Source organism: Anolis carolinensis, chromosome 1, assembly GCF_035594765.1.
Source record: "Anolis carolinensis isolate JA03-04 chromosome 1, rAnoCar3.1.pri, whole genome shotgun sequence".
Lineage (NCBI taxonomy): Eukaryota > Metazoa > Chordata > Lepidosauria > Squamata > Dactyloidae > Anolis > Anolis carolinensis.
Window position 1 is genome coordinate 5,534,641 of NC_085841.1, and position 19,100 is coordinate 5,553,740.

A 19,100-nucleotide genomic window follows, 5' to 3' on the forward strand; every position below is an offset into this window, starting at 1 on the left:
AATTCAAGTTAGAATTTGCAGTTTGTCTGTTTACAGTCTAAGTATTTCTACAAATTACCAATCCTAGGATTTCATTGGGTGGGAGCATTGACATTTAGTGTACAAGCAGTCCTCAAGTTACAAACATGCAACTTAAAAACAACTCATAGTTAAGAACAGGGGTGAAGGAACGGGAAGTGAGAGAAATTTACTCCTCGGAAGGGAAATCTGCTCCTGGAAGAGTTATCATCAAGGGGAAAAGCGGTCTTCACTGAAGCTTTATGATCAATCCTTGTTTCTACAAAAAGCCATTTTTTTTCCAAAATGCAATTATCAAAGGGGCAGAAAGTGCAGTGAAATCTTTTGAACAGGGGCACAGACAGCAAAATAAACTCCATATGAGTGTTAGCCCTTCCCTATGTCTTTCAAAGCTTGTGTGTGTATATATGTGTGTGTGTGTATCTGCCAACCTAGCACTTTGAAAACATGCAAATGTGAGTAGGTTAATAGATACCACTTTGACGCTCCATGCAGTCATGCTGGCCAAATGACCTTGGAGGTGTCTACGGACAACGCTGGCTCTTCGGCTTAGAAATGGAGATGAGCACCAACCCCCAGAGTCAGACATGACTGGACTTAACGTCAGGGGAAACCTTTACCTTTACATCTATCTATCTATCTATCTATCTATCTATCTATCTATCTATCTATCTATCTATCTATCTATCTATTATCTATCGAGTTATTCTTTAAAATATACCTGTTGTGACTTACACACAAATTTAGCTAAAGAGCAAACCTACAGAACCTATCTTGTTTGTAATTTGGGGACTGCCTGTATTATCAAACTGGTATATCAGCGCAGTGCAGATCTAGAGTTGGAATGTGTGTGTGTTTGGGCGTAAAATAAGAGTGCATCTATACTGAAGAATTAATGCAGTTTGACACCATGTTGTTTTTTTTTCATGTCAGGAGCAACCGGAGTTGCTTCTGGAGTGAGAAAATTGGCCGTCTGCAAGGACGTTGCCCAGGGGACGCCCGGATGTTTTGATGTTTTTACCATCCTTGTGGGAGGCTTCTCTCATGTCCCCGCATGGAGCTGGAGCTGAGAGAGAGAGCTCATCCGCACTCTCCCCGGGTGGGATTCGAACCTGGCAGCCTTCAGGTCAGCAACCCAACCTTCAAGTCACAAGGCTTTTATCCCCTAGGCCACCGGAGGCTCCAAGAATTTAGATCAGGCATGGGCTGATACCGGCTGTTAGGAATTGTGGGAGTTGAAGTCCAAAACACCATGTTGACATCATGTTGAATATAATGGCTGAATGCAATGGAATCCTGTGAATTTTACACGGTCTTTAGCCTTTTCTGACAAAGGAATGCTGGTGCCACACCAAACTACAAGTCCCACAATTGTAGTGCATTCACCCTTAGCAATTAAAGTGCATTAATTCAGCAGTGAACATAAAAATTAAGTGGAAGAATGTAATTGGGCTTATATTTCTGTGTTTGCCCTCAAGTTGCCTGTTGACTTGTGGCAAACCCATGCATTTCACAGGTTTTCTTAAGCAAGAAACACTCCTTAGGCAAGGGGATGGTTTTGCTAGTTGCTTCCTCTGAAATATCACCTACAGCACCTGCATATTACATTTTTAACGTTTATTCTTCAGGAGAGGAAACCACAGATCCCACTAAGTCTTCGTCCTTGTGTTGTTATGCCAGTTCCTCTTCACTGGCTATGTTTTCTTGATGCATTGAATTTTCTCCACTTGCTTGAGCCTTGGCATTGCAGGCCTTGGAGTAGTAAGTTCACAGACATCCCAAGCCTGGTAATATCATTGTGTCAGGATCCCTGGGGCGGGGGGTCGCAAGGGGAGTGTCAGAGGGGTTGCCAAAGACCATCAGAAAATGCATATTTCTGATGGTCTTAGGAACCTCTTTGGCAGAGAAGGTTGAAGATCTCTCCACCTGTCCTTCTCTTCCTTTGCAGAAACAGACAGCGAATCCTCCCACCAAAAGCCCTCTTCCTCCTGCTGTGATTGACCGGCCTCTCAGCCAAAGGGAAGGCTGTTTCTTTGTGCCAAATTTGGTTCAATTCCATCATTGGTGGAGTTCATAATGCTTTTTGATTGTAGGTTAACTATAAATCTCAGCAACTATAACTCCCAAGTGACACACACACACACACTAACCCCACCAGTATTCAAATTTGGGTATATCAGGTATTTGTGCCAAATTTGTTCCAGTGAATGAAAATACATCTTGCATATCAGATATTTACATTATGAATCATAACAGCAGCAAAATGACAGTTATGAAGTAGCAATGAAAATAATTTTAAGGTCGGGGGTCACCACAACATGAGGAACTGTATTAAGGGCATCATGGCATTAGGAAGATTGAAAACCACTGCATTACACCATTATGGGCTATGATTCTGCTTTCGATTGCCAACACCCTATGGATTTGTGGTTTTATTAGAGTTTGTGTAGGAACAGAAATTTCCACAAAAGTCAAAGTATTGTTGAAGGTTTTCATGGCTGGAATCACAGGGTTGTTGTGTGTTTTCCGGGCTGTATGGCCATGTTCCAGAAGTATTATCTTCTGGCGTTTCGCTCACAACTACGGCAGGCATCCTCAGACATTGTGAGGTATATCTTCACAACCTCTGAGGATACCTGCCGTAGATGTGGGCGAAACGTCAGGAGAGAATACTTCTGGAATATGGCCATACAGCCTGGAAAACACACAACAACAAAGTCCAAGTACCTATTATATACCCAGATTCCCTGGGGAAACATCTCTTCTAGGAAATAATGGAAGATCCCAGTGTACAACTGTGTGCTGTGAGTATTTTCTGTTTTTCTTACTGTCGAAATTTTGCAGCCTCATCTCGCCCAACCACCATTCTGTGTTAATAATAGGTGAAATATTTCCATGCAGATCTTCACCAGTCCTGTTGCTTGAGTGATTTGCTTTGTTGTTGGTGCCTTCAACAACAAGGTCACTTCTGGTGACCTTAAGGAAGTCTTATCACTGGGGTATTTTAGAAAGATTTATTCAGAGAGGGTTTGCCTTGAGGTTCCTTCACCGGAGGTTGAGTCGGACTTACCCATTGGGCTCCCAGGGCCAGACAGGGGTTTGAACCTGGGTCTCCAGAACTCAGGGCTTGCCTCCTGAGCACCAACCTTTCTGCAGGCTTTTGGAAGGCTTATATGTGCTTGTTTCGGGACAGAATACAGAACTACCCCTATATTCATTGGGGATTCGTTCCAAGAGTGTGAAACCACCAATATTAGCAAACTCTATACCTGGTCTAGAAGCATCCCACAAAATCAGCTTGAAGGACCTAGGGAGGCCCACAAAGATTACATCTAGGGAAGTAGTTCTCAACCTGTGGGTCCCCAGGGTTTTTGGCCTACAACTCCCGGAAATCCCAGCCAGTTTACCAGCTGTTAGGATTTCTAGGAGTTGAAGGCCAAAACATCTGGAGACCCACAGGTTGAGAACCACTGATCTAGGGGAAGAAGAAAACTGAAGCTATGCATATCGCGTCTGTAGATAAGAGATTGCACTGTATGCTGGGTAATTTAAATGTTGAAGTGCAAAATAAGTTTGGGAACCAGTGGTTCCCAAACTTATTTGTCCTACCGCCCCCTTTCCAGAAAAAATATGACTCAGCGCCCCCTTGAAAGGGGAGTGTGGCTCAGAGGGGTGGGCGTGGCTCCTGCTCAAGAGGGCGTGGCTGAGCCCCTCCCCTAGTCCAAGGTGCAGGGCTGCGAGGGGAGGTGGGCGGGGCCACAAATGGGCGGCCAGGACTGGGATGGGCGGAGTTACGAGCTCTGAGGCCTCAGGAGAGGTATAGAGGCTCAGCCCTGTCTCGGGCTCTTGGGAAGAGGCCCCGCCCCCACTCCTAGCCCTGCCCTTTAGTCCTAAAAGGCCTCTCAGGAGAGGTATAGAGGCTCAGCCCTGTCTCGTGCTCTTGGGAAGAGGCCCCGCCCCCACTCCTAGTCCCACCCTTTAGTACTAAAAGGCCTCTCAGGAGAGGTATAGAGGCTCAGCCCTGTCTCGGGCTCTTGGGAAGAGGCCCCGCCCCCTCCTCTAGCCCCGCCCTTTAGTCCTAAAAGGCCTCTCAGGAGAGGTATAGAGGCTCAGCCCTGTCTCGGGCTCTTGGGAAGAGGCCCCGCCCCCTCCTCTAGCCCTGCCCTTTAGTCCTAAAAGGCCTCTCAGGAGAGGTATAGAGGCTCAGTCCTGTCTCAGGCTCTTGGGAAGAGGCCCCGCCCCCTCCTCTAGCCCTGCCCTTTAGTCCTAAAAGGCCTCTCAGGAGAGGTATAGAGGCTCAGCCCTGTCTCGGGCTCTTGGAAGGAGGCCCCGCCCCCACTCCTAGACCCGCCCTTTAGTCCTAAAAGGCCTCTCAGGAGAGGTATAGAGGCTCAGCCCTGTCTCGTGCTCTTGGGAAGAGGCCCCGCCCCCACTCCTAGTCCCACCCTTTAGTACTAAAAGGCCTCTCAGGAGAGGTATAGAGGCTCAGCCCTGTCTCGGGCTCTTGGGAAGAGGCCCCGCCCCCTCCTCTAGCCCCGCCCTTTAGTCCTAAAAGGCCTCTCAGGAGAGGTATAGAGGCTCAGCCCTGTCTCGGGCTCTTGGAAGGAGGCCCCGCCCCCACTCCTAGACCCGCCCTTTAGTCCTAAAAGGCCTCTCAGGAGAGGTATAGAGGCTCAGCCCTGTCTCATGCTCTTGGGAAGAGGCCCCGCCCCCACTCCTAGCCCCGCCCTTTAGTACTAAAAGGCCTCTCAGGAGAGGTATAGAGGCTCAGTCCTGTCTCAGGCTCTTGGGAAGAGGCCCCGCCCCCTCCTCTAGCCCTGCCCTTTAGTCCTAAAAGGCCTCTCAGGAGAGGTATAGAGGCTCAGCCCTGTCTTGGGCTCTTGGAAGGAGGCCCCGCCCCCACCCCTAGACCCGCCCTTTAGTCCTAAAAGGCCTCTCAGGAGAGGTATAGAGGCTCAGCCCTGTCTCGGGCTCTTGGAAGGAGGCCCCGCCCCCTTCCTTAGCTCCGCCCTCTATGTCCCAACAAGAGCCTCAGGAGAGATATAGATTCTCAGCCCTGTCTTGGGCTCTTGGGAAGAAGCCACGTCCACTTCTATAGCTCCGCCCCGTGTGTCCTAACAGGTGCCTCAGGTGCTCAGCCCTGTCTCCGGTACTTGGGAAGAGGCCCCGCCCCTCCTCTGGCCACGCCCCTGTATCCTAATAGGTGCCATCACCGCCCCCCTGGATCACCCCAGCGCCCACCGGGAGGTGGTAGCGCCCACTTTGGGAATTGTGATTGTTTGCAAATGTATAATTCACCTCATGAAACCCAAGAATATGGTATATTAGTTTTTGGGTGGAGGAAAAAGCAACCTTTGAGTTTTGTAAGTGTATTTTCTAATAGTTTCAGCTTCTGTTTCTAGTACATGTCGACCGGATGTTTCTCAACTCAGAACACTTTCCATTCCTGTTGTGCTTAATTCTGATCTGTCATGTCCTTTTGAGACATGAGAGATTGTTTTGCTACACATCTTGAGCATTAAAATATCTTTCAGATATGAAAAGAGAAGACATCGCAGTGATGGATTGAAGCCATTTCCTAGATAGCACCCCGGTTTCTTGCCAGCTGGTTTGCTTGGAGAAGGTCTTCCTCAATCTCTTCTTAATTGTGTCATTCAAGATTTCCTTGATGGTTGCTTTGAACTCACCGGAGAAGTTGACTTTGCATCGTGAGGATGGTGGCTGTCCTTTTTCTTGGGAGGCAGAGAAGACTTTTCATTTGGGTCCTGTGGGGGAAACGCTTTGGGGATGATGGGAGCGTCCTTGCTTGGACCAGGAGGGGATCTATTTACGTGCGGAATTCCTCTTGGGCGCAACCCTTCCTCTAGAACGGCTCCTGGAGGAGTGTGGCTTCTGGGATGAGGACACAGGGCTCTGCTTCTTGTTTTCCGTCACCCTTGGTCTGTTCCATGAGTTCTTGAAGTAAAACAACAGCCATTCCAGAAAGGTGAGTTTTTGCTTGTTGGTCTTGGCCTGGTGTGGCCTTCTCTCTCTGGAGGTGGACCTCCGAGAGCGTGGACGGTGCGACGACTTTGTGGCTTGTTTTGATGGCTTTGGGGATGGCTTCTCGTTGGGCAAAAAGCTCACCCTCCGTGCTCTGGAAGAAGACCGCTCTCCTGTGTTCCTTCCTCTTTCTGCAGAGCGTTGCCGAGCTGCGGAACGTGACTTCTTCACGTTGGGATGCTGGCGCGGTGTTTCCCGATGCTTTCTGTGCTCTTCTCTCGGCCGGTGCTGCGTTCTCTCTGATACTGCCTTGGCGGTGCGTTCTCTGCTCTTCTCTCGCTTGGAAGGATGCTTCGTGTCCACCAGCACTGTGGAGATATCCACATCTTCCCCCAGACCCCACTCCTCACCTTCGCTCCGTTTGACCTTCAGGATGAAACCCAGGGCCAGGTGGACCTCCCCTTTGTGCACTCGCAGCCGGGGGTAAACCACGAGGGACGGACTCCGCTTCGAACGAGGGTGAGGGCAAGATGAGGTACAGCAGCCACACTGCAGGCAGACGGGGTACTCCACGCAGGGCCCTTTGTGCCCCACCTCAAGTCCCTGGGCCAGGCGCCGGTGCAGGTCCCGCATGGCCTGCTTCCTGTCCACAGACTCCAAGATGCGATAAGGCAGGGAAGGATCGAGCAGATCGGCCTTGGGGCTGGAAGTTTTGGGGGGTTGTTGGCTCAGGCACCATCTTATCTCATCTGGAGAGACCTCAGCAAGGGTCTGGACCACGATTTCTCTGAGAGCTTCCTGAAGAGGGACAGGGATGCTTGTGCCTTTGCCAGAAGGGTGCAAGGAAGGAGAAGCAGCTATCAACACAGGCACAGGCACAGGTTCAGACTGGAGTGTGGGTGTTTCCACTGGTTTGCTGGAGGCCTGGCGTAATGGGGCCACAGTCTTTTCCTTGTGGTCCATGTGGACATTACAGGCAAGTAACTGCCATTCCTCATGGTCCAAATCCCCAGTCCTGTTGTCATGTTTCTGAAAGTGGGCAGGACTGACTTTGCTTTCATTATATAAAGGAGCAGCAGCAGCGGCAGCAGCAGGGACCAGTCTGGTCATGGGATCGGACCGCCGTGTGGCTTCTTTCCTCCCAGCCTTGGAGGCCCGGGGCAATACTACCAACTCCTTCTGCACTCCATGCTTCTTGCAGATGTTCCAGTCATGCAACAACCACTCATCAAAGATTCCCGTGGAGGGATAAGAGTGGGATTTCCGATGAACCTGTGAGGGCTTCGGTCGGGTATATTGCGGCTGCAAGCTCTGAAAAACACCAGCTTGGCTCTTAGCTTTGGGCCTAGAGCTCCGGTGAGATGGCCTTGCCTTCTTTACTCCATGTTCCTTCTGGAGTTTGTAAGCCAGCAATTCCTGCTCCTGGTAGCTTAGAAAATCAATCACATCTCCATATCCTTGAAAATGGGCCAGACCTCCTTTGTCTTTGAGGGTTGGTTGGAAGGAGGCAGAAGTGGGGATCCTTTCAGACGAGGGGCGCAACTGAGGGGTGGGTGTCTTGCGTTGTCTATGCATCTTCTTCTCACCGGAGTCAATTTGGGAATAGGAGTGGGGCTTCTGGGGTGGATGTTGGTGCCCCAACCCAGCCTGGTGTGGCTGATAAATGAGGGTTACCTCAGCCTTCTTGGCGGCAGGGCTAGAGGTTCGGTGCGACGGTTTTGCATTCTTCTTCTGCTGTTTCTTATGGACGTTCCACTCCAGCAGCTCCTGTTCTTTGTAGCTCAGGAAACTGAGCCTCCTCCCGCAGCTCTGGAAGTTGATGGCACTGCCTTGCTTGCTGACTGCCGAATGCATGGAAGGTGCCGCAGGGCTCAGCTTCCGCATGGAGCCAGACTGGTGTGTGGGCCTCTCCCATTGCCTATGCAGTTCTTCCAGGTGCAACTTGAAGTCAATGTAGGAAAAGAAGTTCAGCTTCTGGGGAGGGTGATGGGGCCCCAACGTATCCCTTTTTGAGACATTGGCAACGGCAGCCAGGGTCTTGCCTTCTCTTCTAGAGACACTGTGCACTGACGTTGCATCCTTCGCTCGATATTCCTTTTGAACGTTCCACTCCAGCAAATTCTTCTTCTCATAATCTCCATGGTGATGAGACTGGGATCTCTGGAGAGATTGTTGGGGCTCTGCCCTGCTTTGGTGTGGCCTGTTGGAGATGGCTGCTGAGCGGCTGGTTCCTGTGCTTGAGGCCCAGTGAGATGGAGATGCAATCTTCCCTTGACGCTTCTTGCGGATGTGCCACTCTAGCAGCTCCTGTTGTTTGTAGTCCAGAAAACCAATCCTCCAGCCCCGTTCTTGCAGGTAGGCTGGGCCTTGTTGGCATATAGGGGTGGGATGCAAGGAGGGAGCAGCAGTAGGAGCCAATCTGGAGGAAGACCGGAGCGTGGATTCTGCCAGTTGCCTCTTCTGCTCATTTGACTGCAGATGAACGTTGACGTAGGGATAGGAAGAGGGCCTCTGGCAAAGCTGCCTGGACCTCACCCTGTTCTGGCACAGTAACAAAGGTAGAGCAAACTCCTTAAGGACCAGAGAGGAGTCCTTCTCTGCTCTGGATGAAGGTCTGCTACAGGGTTCATCACCTGAAGATGATGCAGTCCAGCTGCTGATGGAAGCAGTCGACTCCAAGGAGGTCCTGGAAGCAGAGCGCAGGATCTTGGTTGATCTGCTTGAGGGTGGAGGAGCCCAGCTGTAGAGGGAGAGGACAGAGTCCAGGGAGGTGTTGGATGTTGACGGTGGGGTCCTGAGAAAGGAAAGCAAGGAGGGAAATGATCAAAATAGGGAAAAAAATGCATCCGTTCCATTGGGTACAGTCTGCATCAGACTCCTAAGTCAATGAGGGCCAAAAGAAGTGAACATGGGACATACCGTATATACTCGAGTATAAGCCAACCCGAATATAAGCCGAGGCACCTAATTTTATCACAAAAAACTGGGATAACTCATTGACTCAAGTATAAGCCGAGGGTGTGAAAGGCAGCAGTTACCAGTAAATTTCAAAATAAAAATAGATACCAATAAAATTTCATTAATCGAGGCATCAGTAGGTTAAATGTTTTTGAATATTTACCGTATTTCAAAGAAAAGCAATAAACTAGCTCTATAAGTGAAAAAGTAGGGGCAACAAAAACAATATGGTATCAACAATAACCTAATAATAATAATAATAATAATAATAATAATAATAATAATAATAATAATCTGCACGCATCATCTGAAAATACATCACACAGTCCTAGACACTTGGGAAGTGTTCGACTTGTGATTTTGTGATACGAAATCCAGCATATCTATCTTGTTTGCTGTGTCATACAATAATAATAATAATAATAATAATAATAATAATAATAATAATAATAATAACTTCATTTGGATCCCACCCTATCTCCCCATGGGGACTCAGGCTGGTTTCCAACATAGTAACAGGCAAACATTCAATGCTTATATAAACATTGCAGAGCTAGATATAGATCTATAATTATAGATACTAATTTCACATATGCATTCCCCCTGAAACATTTGTAAATCCCTCTGTGTGTGTGTGTGTGTGTGTGTGTGTGTACATTTCCCCTACAATATTTGCAAGCTATATATATATATATATACACACACACACACACACACACACACACGTCTATATATATTTGTGTGTTCATTTCCCCCCTGTAATATTTCCAAGCCCTATATATAGGTAGGTAAGAATATATTCTTATCTATCCAGACATCTCTCTTTATATAGATCTTTGCAGAGACTTGCAAACATATGAGGGTAAATTCATATATAAAAATAATGTATATGTATGGCTACAGATACACAGGTACATGGATCTATATGTATAAAGGATTTGCAAAGACCTGCAAACATATGAGGGGAAATTCATATAAAATTATATAAAATTAATGTATATAGATAGATACACATATAATGGTACATAGAGATTGTAAAAGCTTACAAGGGGTTAATGCCTATATATCTGTAGGAGAGTTTAACAAATATTTCAGGGGGAAATGCTTTCATAAGATTAATGAATATATATTTTTCTTCTTCCTGACTTGCAAGGGTGTCTCTCTTTTCAAAACATTCCCTTGATTAAGAGCGAGGGAGGCTTTGGAAAAGTAAACACACTGATAAGGGAGGAGAAGAGAGAAATAGATCACATATTACAAGCAATAGCCTGCAGGCTCCGTTGCCGGCTTTGACCCGATTATAAGCCAGGGGAGGCTTTTTCAGCTCATAAATAAGGGATGAAAAACCCGGCTTATCTTCGAGTATATACGATATTTCATTTATGGTGGGAATGTCCCCAGGTGAAGAGTTTTTGGAATAACATATTTATAGAAATGAGTAACATTATAGGTTTAAACATCACTGGATGGGAGATTAGCATTATTAATGGAGGCCAAAAAGTTGAATTTAGAAATTCATTTTACTCACAGCGGCAAGACGTATAATTGCAAGGAACTGGAAGGTAGTAATCAATCTCACACTGGGAGCATGGTATGGGCTGTGGCGCAGGCTGGCAGCCTGCTGCAATAAATCACTCTGACCATGAGGTCATGAGTTCGAGGCCAGCCCGTGGCGGGGTGAGCACCCGTCAATTAAAAAATAAATAAAAAATAGCCCCTGCTCGTTGCTGACCTAGCAACCCGAAAGATAGTTGCATCTATCAAGTAGGAAATAAGGTACCACTTATAAAGTGAGGAGGCAAATTTAACTAATTTACGACGTTGGAATGAGGAAGTGCCATCACAGTGGATGATGAAGCAGCTGCTCCCCCCTGTGGCCAAAATCGAACATCCCCTCAGGAGAAGGTTAAATTGCCTCTGCGTCTGTCTCTGTCTCGGTTCTATGTGTACCCTTCAGGGTGAGAAGGGCGGAATATAAATACTGTAAATAAATAAATGAATAAATAAATAAATATGGAATGTAGCCTTAAATGATAAACTATCAATGGAAATGAGGGTGTTCAGGGGGGAAACTAATAGATCTGATTTTGATTTATACTGGTCAGTTTTTATTAAATATGTTCTAGAATGTGAAAAAGAAAAACAATACAACCTTGTTGGTCAGGAATTTTGGATATGACATTGGTTTAATGGTTGAATTATAAATTTTATGGTAAATGAAATGATACTTGTTCAGGCCTTGGTGGTGGGGTTGTTATTTATTTATTTTATTTACAGCATTTATATTCCGTCCTTCTCACCCCGAAGGGGACTCAGGGCGGATCACATTACACATATAGGCAAACATTCACTACCTTTTAACAGAGAACAAAGACAAACAAACATAGGCTCCGAGCGGGCCTCGAACTCATGACCTCCTGGTCAGAGTGATTTTTTGCAGTGATTCATTGCAGCTGTTCTCCAGCCTGCGCCACAGCAAACTGTTTGTAGACCGCATAGGGAAGCTGATGAAGAAGCACAACCTACAAACTATCTACAGACCCACGAAGAAAATCCAACAAATGCTACGGTCAGGGAAGGACAAGAGGGATCCTCTCTCTTCTGCAGGAGTCTACCGGATACCATGCAGCTGTGGACAAGTCTACATAGGGACCACCAAACGCAGCGCCCAAACAAGAGTCAAAGAACATGAAAGGCACTGCAGACTAATTCAACCAGAGAAATCAGCCATAGCAGAGCATTTGATGAACCAGCCTGGACACAGAATACTATTTGAGAACACAAAAATGCTGGACCATTCTAACAACTATCATGTCAGACTACACAGAGAAGCCATTGAAATCCACAAGCATGTGGACAACTTCAACAGAAAGGAAGAAACCATGAAAATGAACAAAATCTGGCTACCAGTATTACAAAACTCCAAAATCAAAACAGTAGATGGGAACCAACACAATGAGGACTTGACTGAACAAAGGATGCCCCCAGACAAGGGACAAAACATTTCCAGTGCCAATTAGGGTGATTAACTGAAACATTAATGCTGGCTCCCAGTGACAAAGAACTCTTGCCACACCTTGGACTCTACACAGATATATATTCTTTCCTTTCCTGACTTAGTTTATCCATACCTCACAACCTCTGAGGATGCCTGCCATAGATGTGGGCGAAACGTCAGGAGAGAATGCTTCTGGAACATGGCCACACAGCCCGAAAGACATACAACAACCCTGTGATTCTGGCCATGAAAGCCTTCGACAACACACTGTTTGTAGACTGTTCACTGTTTTGTGTTCTGTTCCACTGTAAGTTATGAATGTATGTAAATAAAAATTAATATTAAAAAAACAAAAGAAGTGAACATCATTAAAGAAAAGCTGAGGGAAGCATGACCCTTGGGGTGACATTTCATGGTTTGGCTGGAGAAGGAATCAAAAGGGAGATGGCCATCCCACAAAGGTTCCTTGTTCTGTGCCTTTTGCGTACAAATGTATTTTCTTTGTTGCTCCAATCTCAACAAACCGATGAAGGAAAGTGCCCATGTTCACACAAAATGATAAACAAAGTAGAGGGCAAAGCGCTGAAATTTATTTAGCCCATTTATTGAAAAGGGAAACTGCCACTCCAAGGGCCTTCCAGCTGTGACAGTTTCCCCTCATATCTTCCTCTTGCGTTTCCACTGAGTTTGCCTCTGTATCATCAGAGAAGGACACAGAAAGGCTTTTGGGAAGCAAGAAAAGGACAGACCACTCTGTGGAATGAGCAAGCAGCACATAAGGAGACAGCGGGGTGAAAGCAAGGGATGGCTTACCTCCTTTCCGATTTTGTAGATATGGTCCAGCTCGCTTCTGAGCTTGCGGTTGTGTCATGACTCCTGTCTCTTGTCAATGTCCCTGAAAATAAGAGAGATAGAAGAAAGGTGTGATGTAGCAACTGAAAAAGCCAAGGCGATCCTAGGCTACAACCATAGTAGCATAGTGCCTTGATCAAGGGAAGTCACAGTCCTACTCTCCTCTGCTTTGGTCAGATCTCATTAGTTTTATGATTTGTTTTATTGTTGATTGATTTGTTTTATTGTTGTGTTTTGTATTGCCTGTTTGGCCTGGGCTTGGTTGGCCCCATGTAAGTCTCCCCGAGTCCTTTTGGGACGATGGGACGGGGTATAAAAATAACATTATTATTATTGTATGACACAGCAAACAAGATAGATATGTTGGATTTCGTTTCACAAAATCACAAGTCGAACACTTCCCAAGTGTCTAGGACAGTATGATGTATTTTCGGATGATACGCGCAGATCCCACTAGGGTGGCCTTTTGCAGTTGGCAGATCGTAATTTTGTCAATGTCTATTGTTTCCAAATGCCAGGCGAGATCTTTTGGCACGGCACCCAATGTGCCAATCACCACCGGGACCACCTGCACTGGTTTCTGCCAGAGTCTTTGAAGTTCAATCTTGAGGTACTGATAGCGGCTGAGTTTTTCCTGTTGTTTATCATCAATGCGACTGTCACCTGGGATGGTGACATCAATGATCCAAACCTTTTTCTTTTCCACAACCATGATGTCTGGTGTGTTGTGTTCCAGAACTTTGTCAGTCTGGATTCGGAAGTCCCACAGTATCTTTGCATGCTCATTTTCCAATACTTTTGCAGGTTTGTGATCCCACCAGTTCTTTGCTGCTGGGAGGTGGTACTTGAGGCATAAGTTCCAATGAATCATTTGGGCCACATAGTTGTGCCTCTGTTTGTAGTCTGTCTGTGCGATTTTCTTACAGTAGCTGAGGATATGATCAATGGTTTCAATGGTTTCCTTGCACTGTCTGCATTTTGGGTCATCATCAGCTGATGATGATGATGATGATGATGATGATTATTATTATTATTACAGTAGAGTCTCACAACACTCACTTATCCAACGTTCTGGATTATCCAACGAATTTTTGTAGTCAATGTTTTCAATAAATCGTGATATTTTGGTGCTAAATTCATAAATACAGTAATTACTAGTTAGCATTACTGCATATTGAACTACTTTTTCTGTCAAATTTGTTGTATAACATGATGTTTTGTTGCTTAATTTGTAAAATCATAGCCTAATTTGATGTTTAATAGGCTTTTTCTTAATCCCTCCTTATTATCCAACATAATCGCTTATCCAACATTCTGCCGGCCTGTTTATGTTGGATAAGTGAGACTCTACTGTATCATCATCATCTCCCCTAGAATAACACTGTGTTCAGTTCTGGGCAGAGCAATTCAAGGAAGATATGGACAAGCTAGAACAGGTCCAGACAAAGGCGACCAAAATGGTCAAAGGTCTGGAAATCATGAATCCCTCTAAGGAGCAGTTTAGAGAGCTGGGGACATTTAGGTGGGAGAAGAGATGGTTGAGGTAGGGGTGATGACCACATTTAAATCTTGGAAATAATGTCATATTGAGGAGGGAGCAAACTTGTTTTTTGCTGCTCCAAAATGGAGCAAAGAAACTCCACCTCAACACCAGGTAGACCTTACTGATGGTAAGAACATTTGACAGGAGAGTGTGGTGGCATGACCATTTTTTGAGGTTTTAAAGCAGAGTCTGGTTAGCTATCTGATTGTTTCTTCCTGCATGTCAGGGGTTTGGAATGGATGATCTTTATGATCTCTTTCAACTGTATGATTCCATGAAAGCTGGCGATCTAACTTCAGGCTTCTTGGCAGGGGGTTGGACTAGATGGCCCACAAGGTATCTTCGAACTCTGATTCTAAAGACCTCCAGAGAAAGATAGTCCATCACTATCCAAGGCATTTCTGATCCATTGTTGTATAGCTCTTACAGAAAATAAGTTCTTCCTAATGTTTAGGTGGAATCTAGTTCCTATTTATTTAAATCCATTGGTGCATATCATTTAAAGACAGCTATTCCAGGCACATTCCAGCTTGCCCATATCCTTCTTGAATTGCTTTGCCCAGAACTGGATAGAAGGTTATTCCAGGTGAGGTCTGACCAAAGCAGAAGAGGGAGGCACTATTACATCACTTGGCACTGTGGTCTGGTTGATGCAGTCTGGAATTGTATTGCTCTTTTTTGGTCACTTTGTACACTGTGGTAGTTGAAGTCCAAGCTCGCCCATGCCTGGTATAGGGACTGTTCTGTAAGGATCTGCACTATGAGATAAATCACTACACCACCAGCAAATAGCCAGACCGTAACTGCCACATAACAGGAAGAAAATATAAAGGAGAGATCACCTTGAGGTGCATTGCTTATTTGTTCTGTGACATGTTCTCTTTGCTGCCACTCTAGCTCCTTCTTGAGACAAGAGCAAATAGGAGGTAAAATCTGTAATAGATAAAATAAAAGGCACATGTTTGACATAGTTTAGGGCATTCTGCTTCCTAGGTGGGTCAAGGGGCAGGGTTTCCAAATCAGGAGGAAAATGTGAGATCTCAGGACAATTCTCTCCTTATGTTCCACGGCGTGAAGGTTCTGGCGTGAAACAAGAATTAAAAATTCAGCTGCCCAGAGTCAACAGTTAAAAGTTTTGGCTACATAAAGTGCCAGACCTTGAGAACATCCTCTTAAACAACAAACAGGTTTTAGCTACATTCTGTGTTCATCCCATAGACCTCAAATAAGGGTTACTTTGAATGCATGAGATCTTGCTTATGTGCAATTTCACCTGTGTAACTCTGGAGTGCTGTAAAATATCGAGGCCTGGAATAAACGTGATCAATCAGGACCAGTGTTGGGAATAGGCTGGACTGAAAGCAGTGCTGGGGCTTGGCGGTTCCTTTTGTCAGATAGATAATTCTGTGTTAGAAAGAAATACATTGTCTGTAACCCCAGTGTATGAAAAATACAGTTCTAATGGACATGTGGTCACAGCACATTCAACTGAAGGATTAAGAAAGTGGAGATGTGAACCTAAAAGGACAGCTGAGTCATGACCATGTGACAGGCATGAAAATTGTATCATTTTCTGTGGTCACTGTGAGTATAAAAGGAAGTGGCAGACATGTGCAGATTATCTTGCCATCATGTTCTCTTGCCATGTGGATCTCTCGCAATGTGTGTGCTATAGTCATGTGCTGACACATTCCCTTCCGCCTGCCTCCCTTCTTTCCTTCCTTCCTTAAACCCCTCTTTTAGGGTTTTTTTTCTGGCCAGATTTATTTGGAGGAGATTTCTGCTGCCTTCCTTTGAGGCTGAAAGACAATGACTTGTCCAAAATGAACTAAAGGATTGAGCAACAAATTATGCTTTGGTCTTGGAGAGCCCAACACTCAACTAAAGCATCATCCTGGATTTTGCTAAAATCTTATTAGAAGTTGAATATTTCTTACCTGAAATGCTTGACACCAGAAGTGCTTTGGATTTTGTTTTTTTAATAAGGAGTGTTAGGTTTTCGAATATTTACTTATACAGTAGAGTCTCGCTTATCCAATCTTCGATTATCCAATGTTCTGCATTATCAAACGCAGTTTGCCTTTTAGTAGTCAATGTTTTTGTAGTCAATGTTTTCAATACATTGCGATATTTTGGTTCTAAATTTGTAAATACGGTAATTTACTACATAATATTACTGTGTATTGAACTGCTCTTTCTGTCAATTTGTTGTAAAACATGATGTTTTGGTGCTTATTTTGTAAAACCATAACATAATTTGATGTTTAATGGGCTTTTCCTTAATCCCTCCTTATTATCCAACATTCTGCCGGCCCGTTTATGATGGATAAGCGAGACTCTACTGTACATAATGAGACATCTTGAAAATGGGATCCAAGCCTAAACACAAAAATCCTTTTATGTTTCTTGTATGCCATATACATATAGCATAAAGTTGTTTTTATACCCAATATTCTGAAAAATGAATGTAAAACCAAGTTTGTTTATACCTTATCAGCCACAATTTTGGATTTTGAAACATTCTGGATTTCCAGGTAAGGGATACTCAACTCAACCCATAATGCAAAAGAATACTTCTTCATCTTACCCAGTATGCCTTTACATTTTGGATGGTCCACTGGATGATGTATAAGAACACACATCCCAGCAGCAGAACCAGTGAATCATCGAGATCTGGGAAGATGGCCATCCCATGGTCCAGCCGGTTGCTCTGAGCATGACCTCTTCATCCTGACTTGGAAATATGAGGTCTGCCTGGCTCTGTGGTCATGGTTGCATCACAATGCTTTTTGCAACCTGGCCAGTCAGGAAGGCAGGAGGTGGGGTCCAAGGCATCCATCAAACCAAAGTCCATAAACAGCAGCTGGAGATCAACTTGCAAAGGATGCTCAAAGGATGCACACAACGGCACTCATATTATCCAACACAAATCTTAGTATCCGGCTGGTCATTCCTAATTAGGCCCATGCAATCAATTCCTGAATTGTCATTCAACACAAAGAAAAAGTCATCAAATCACAGAAGAGACCCCAAAGGTCCCTTCATCTGCCAAGCAGGAATTCATAATCTTACCCCCTTCTGCCCGGCAGGAAGACACAATTCAAGCACTCCTGATAGATGGCCATCCAGCCCCTGCTTAAAAACCTCCAGAGAAGGAGACTCCACCAGATTCCCAAGCAGCAGCATATTCCACTGTCAAATAATTCTTATTGTCAGGAAAGTCTTCCTAACATTTAGCTGGAATTTCTTTTCTTGCTGTTTGTGTCTACTCCTTCTAATCTAGAACTATTAGGTAGAAAAACATCAGGTAGAACACTGATTTTTATTTATTTTTATTATCCTTCCCAACAGTAACAACTTGAATTGTTGCCAATCTTTTAAAAATTTCATGCCAAATCTTCACATCATTATATTGAAATAACATACAATTTATGCTTGTAACAGTAATACTCAAGTACAGGCAGTCCCCAAGTCACAAACAAGAGTCTAACTCCAGATACCTATCTATTCTATCTATCTATCTATCTATCTATCTATCTATCTATCTATCTATCTATCTATCTATCTATCTATCTATCTTTGGATAGCATAGGAAACATTCCCATAGTGTTTCCTTTGCTGTCTGTGGTCCTCATCCGGAGATTTCACCTCACTTTCTGTCCCTGTGATAATTGGATTTTGAAAATTTGGCTTGTGGGTTGCTGTGAGTCTTTTGGGCTATATGGCCATATTCCAGAAGCTTTCTCTCCTGGCGTTTCACCCACATATGTGGCAGGCATCCTCAGAAGTTGTGAGGTGATTTGGCTTGTTGTGGAAACAAGGATTGGGGATAAAGTTCCAGTGGAGACCCCTTTTCCCCATGATAATAACTCTTCCAGGGGTGAAATTCCCTACCTTCTGAGGGGTGGATTTCTATCACTTCCTATTGTTTTGCCTCCGTTCTTAATTATAAGTCATTAAGTTGGATGTTTGTAATTAGGGGACTTCCTGTATTCACCAATTTTAAAACCCATCCTTGCCATACATTCTGCATGCTTTCCAGTGTTCATATTTTAGTCCACATCTTCATCCTTAGATGGTTAATTTTAAAGCCTTACTAAATTCTTTCAGTTTCCCCAGTGACGACTATATATATGATCTGGTGGATTTTCCAAGGCTAACTCCAAATTGTCTTCAAATGCCCTTTATTTATACACTTCTTTGTTTTTATGTCTGAAATCTTTCATCCTGTCATCATCGTCATCGTCTTCTTCTTCTTCTTCTTCTTCTTCTTCTTCTTCTTCTTCTTCTTCTTCTTCTTTTATTTTATGACACAGCAAACAAGATAGATATGCTGGATTTCGTATCACAAAATCACAAGTCGAACACTTCCCAAGCGTTTAGGACTGTGTGATGTATTTTCGGATGATGTGTGCAGATCCCAGTCAGGTGGTCTTTTGCAGTTGGCAGATCGTAATTTTATCAATGTCTCTTGTTTCCAAATGCCAGCTGAGATCTTTTGGCACGGCACCCAATGTGCCGATCACCATCGGGACCACCTGCACTGGTTTCTGCCAGAGTCTTTGAAGTTCAACCTTGAGGGCCTGATAGCGGCTGAGTTTTTCCTTTTGTTTTTCGTCAATGTGACTGTCACCTGGGATGGCGACATCAATGATCCAAACTTTTTTCTTTTCCACAACCATGATGTCTGGTGTGTTGTGTTCCAGAACTTTGTCAGTCTGGATTCGAAAGTCCCACAGCAATTATTAT

General features: G+C 44.7%; 1 protein-coding gene across 1 annotated transcript; it reads right to left on the reverse strand.

Annotated features, from left to right (window-relative positions):
* Positions 1 to 5,371: 5,371 nt before the first annotated feature.
* On the reverse strand, positions 5,372 to 17,102 carry LOC107982766 (uncharacterized). Its single transcript, XM_062969394.1, has 4 exons — positions 16,939 to 17,102; positions 15,194 to 15,284; positions 12,770 to 12,851; positions 5,372 to 8,794 (listed from the first exon to the last, which is right to left on the reverse strand). Exons 1-4 carry the CDS (start codon positions 17,038 to 17,040, stop codon positions 5,842 to 5,844), a joined length of 3,228 nt encoding a protein of 1,075 aa, XP_062825464.1. The 5' UTR covers positions 17,041 to 17,102; the 3' UTR covers positions 5,372 to 5,841.
* Positions 17,103 to 19,100: the final 1,998 nt, after the last annotated feature.

What these genes read in the sequence shown, in the direction of transcription:
- LOC107982766 (XM_062969394.1), bottom strand. Translation starts at nt 17,040, where the DNA reads ATGGCCATCTTCCCAGATCTCGATGATTCACTGGTTCTGCTGCTGGGA. An exon ending in AAAATGTAAAGGCATACTGG is followed by an intron (nt 15,285 to 16,938) that starts GTAAGATGAAGA and finishes TATCTATTACAG; the next exon opens with ATTTTACCTCCTATTTGCTC. An exon ending in TCTACAAAATCGGAAAGGAG is followed by an intron (nt 8,795 to 12,769) that starts GTAAGCCATCCC and finishes TTCCTTTCTCAG; the next exon opens with GACCCCACCGTCAACATCCA.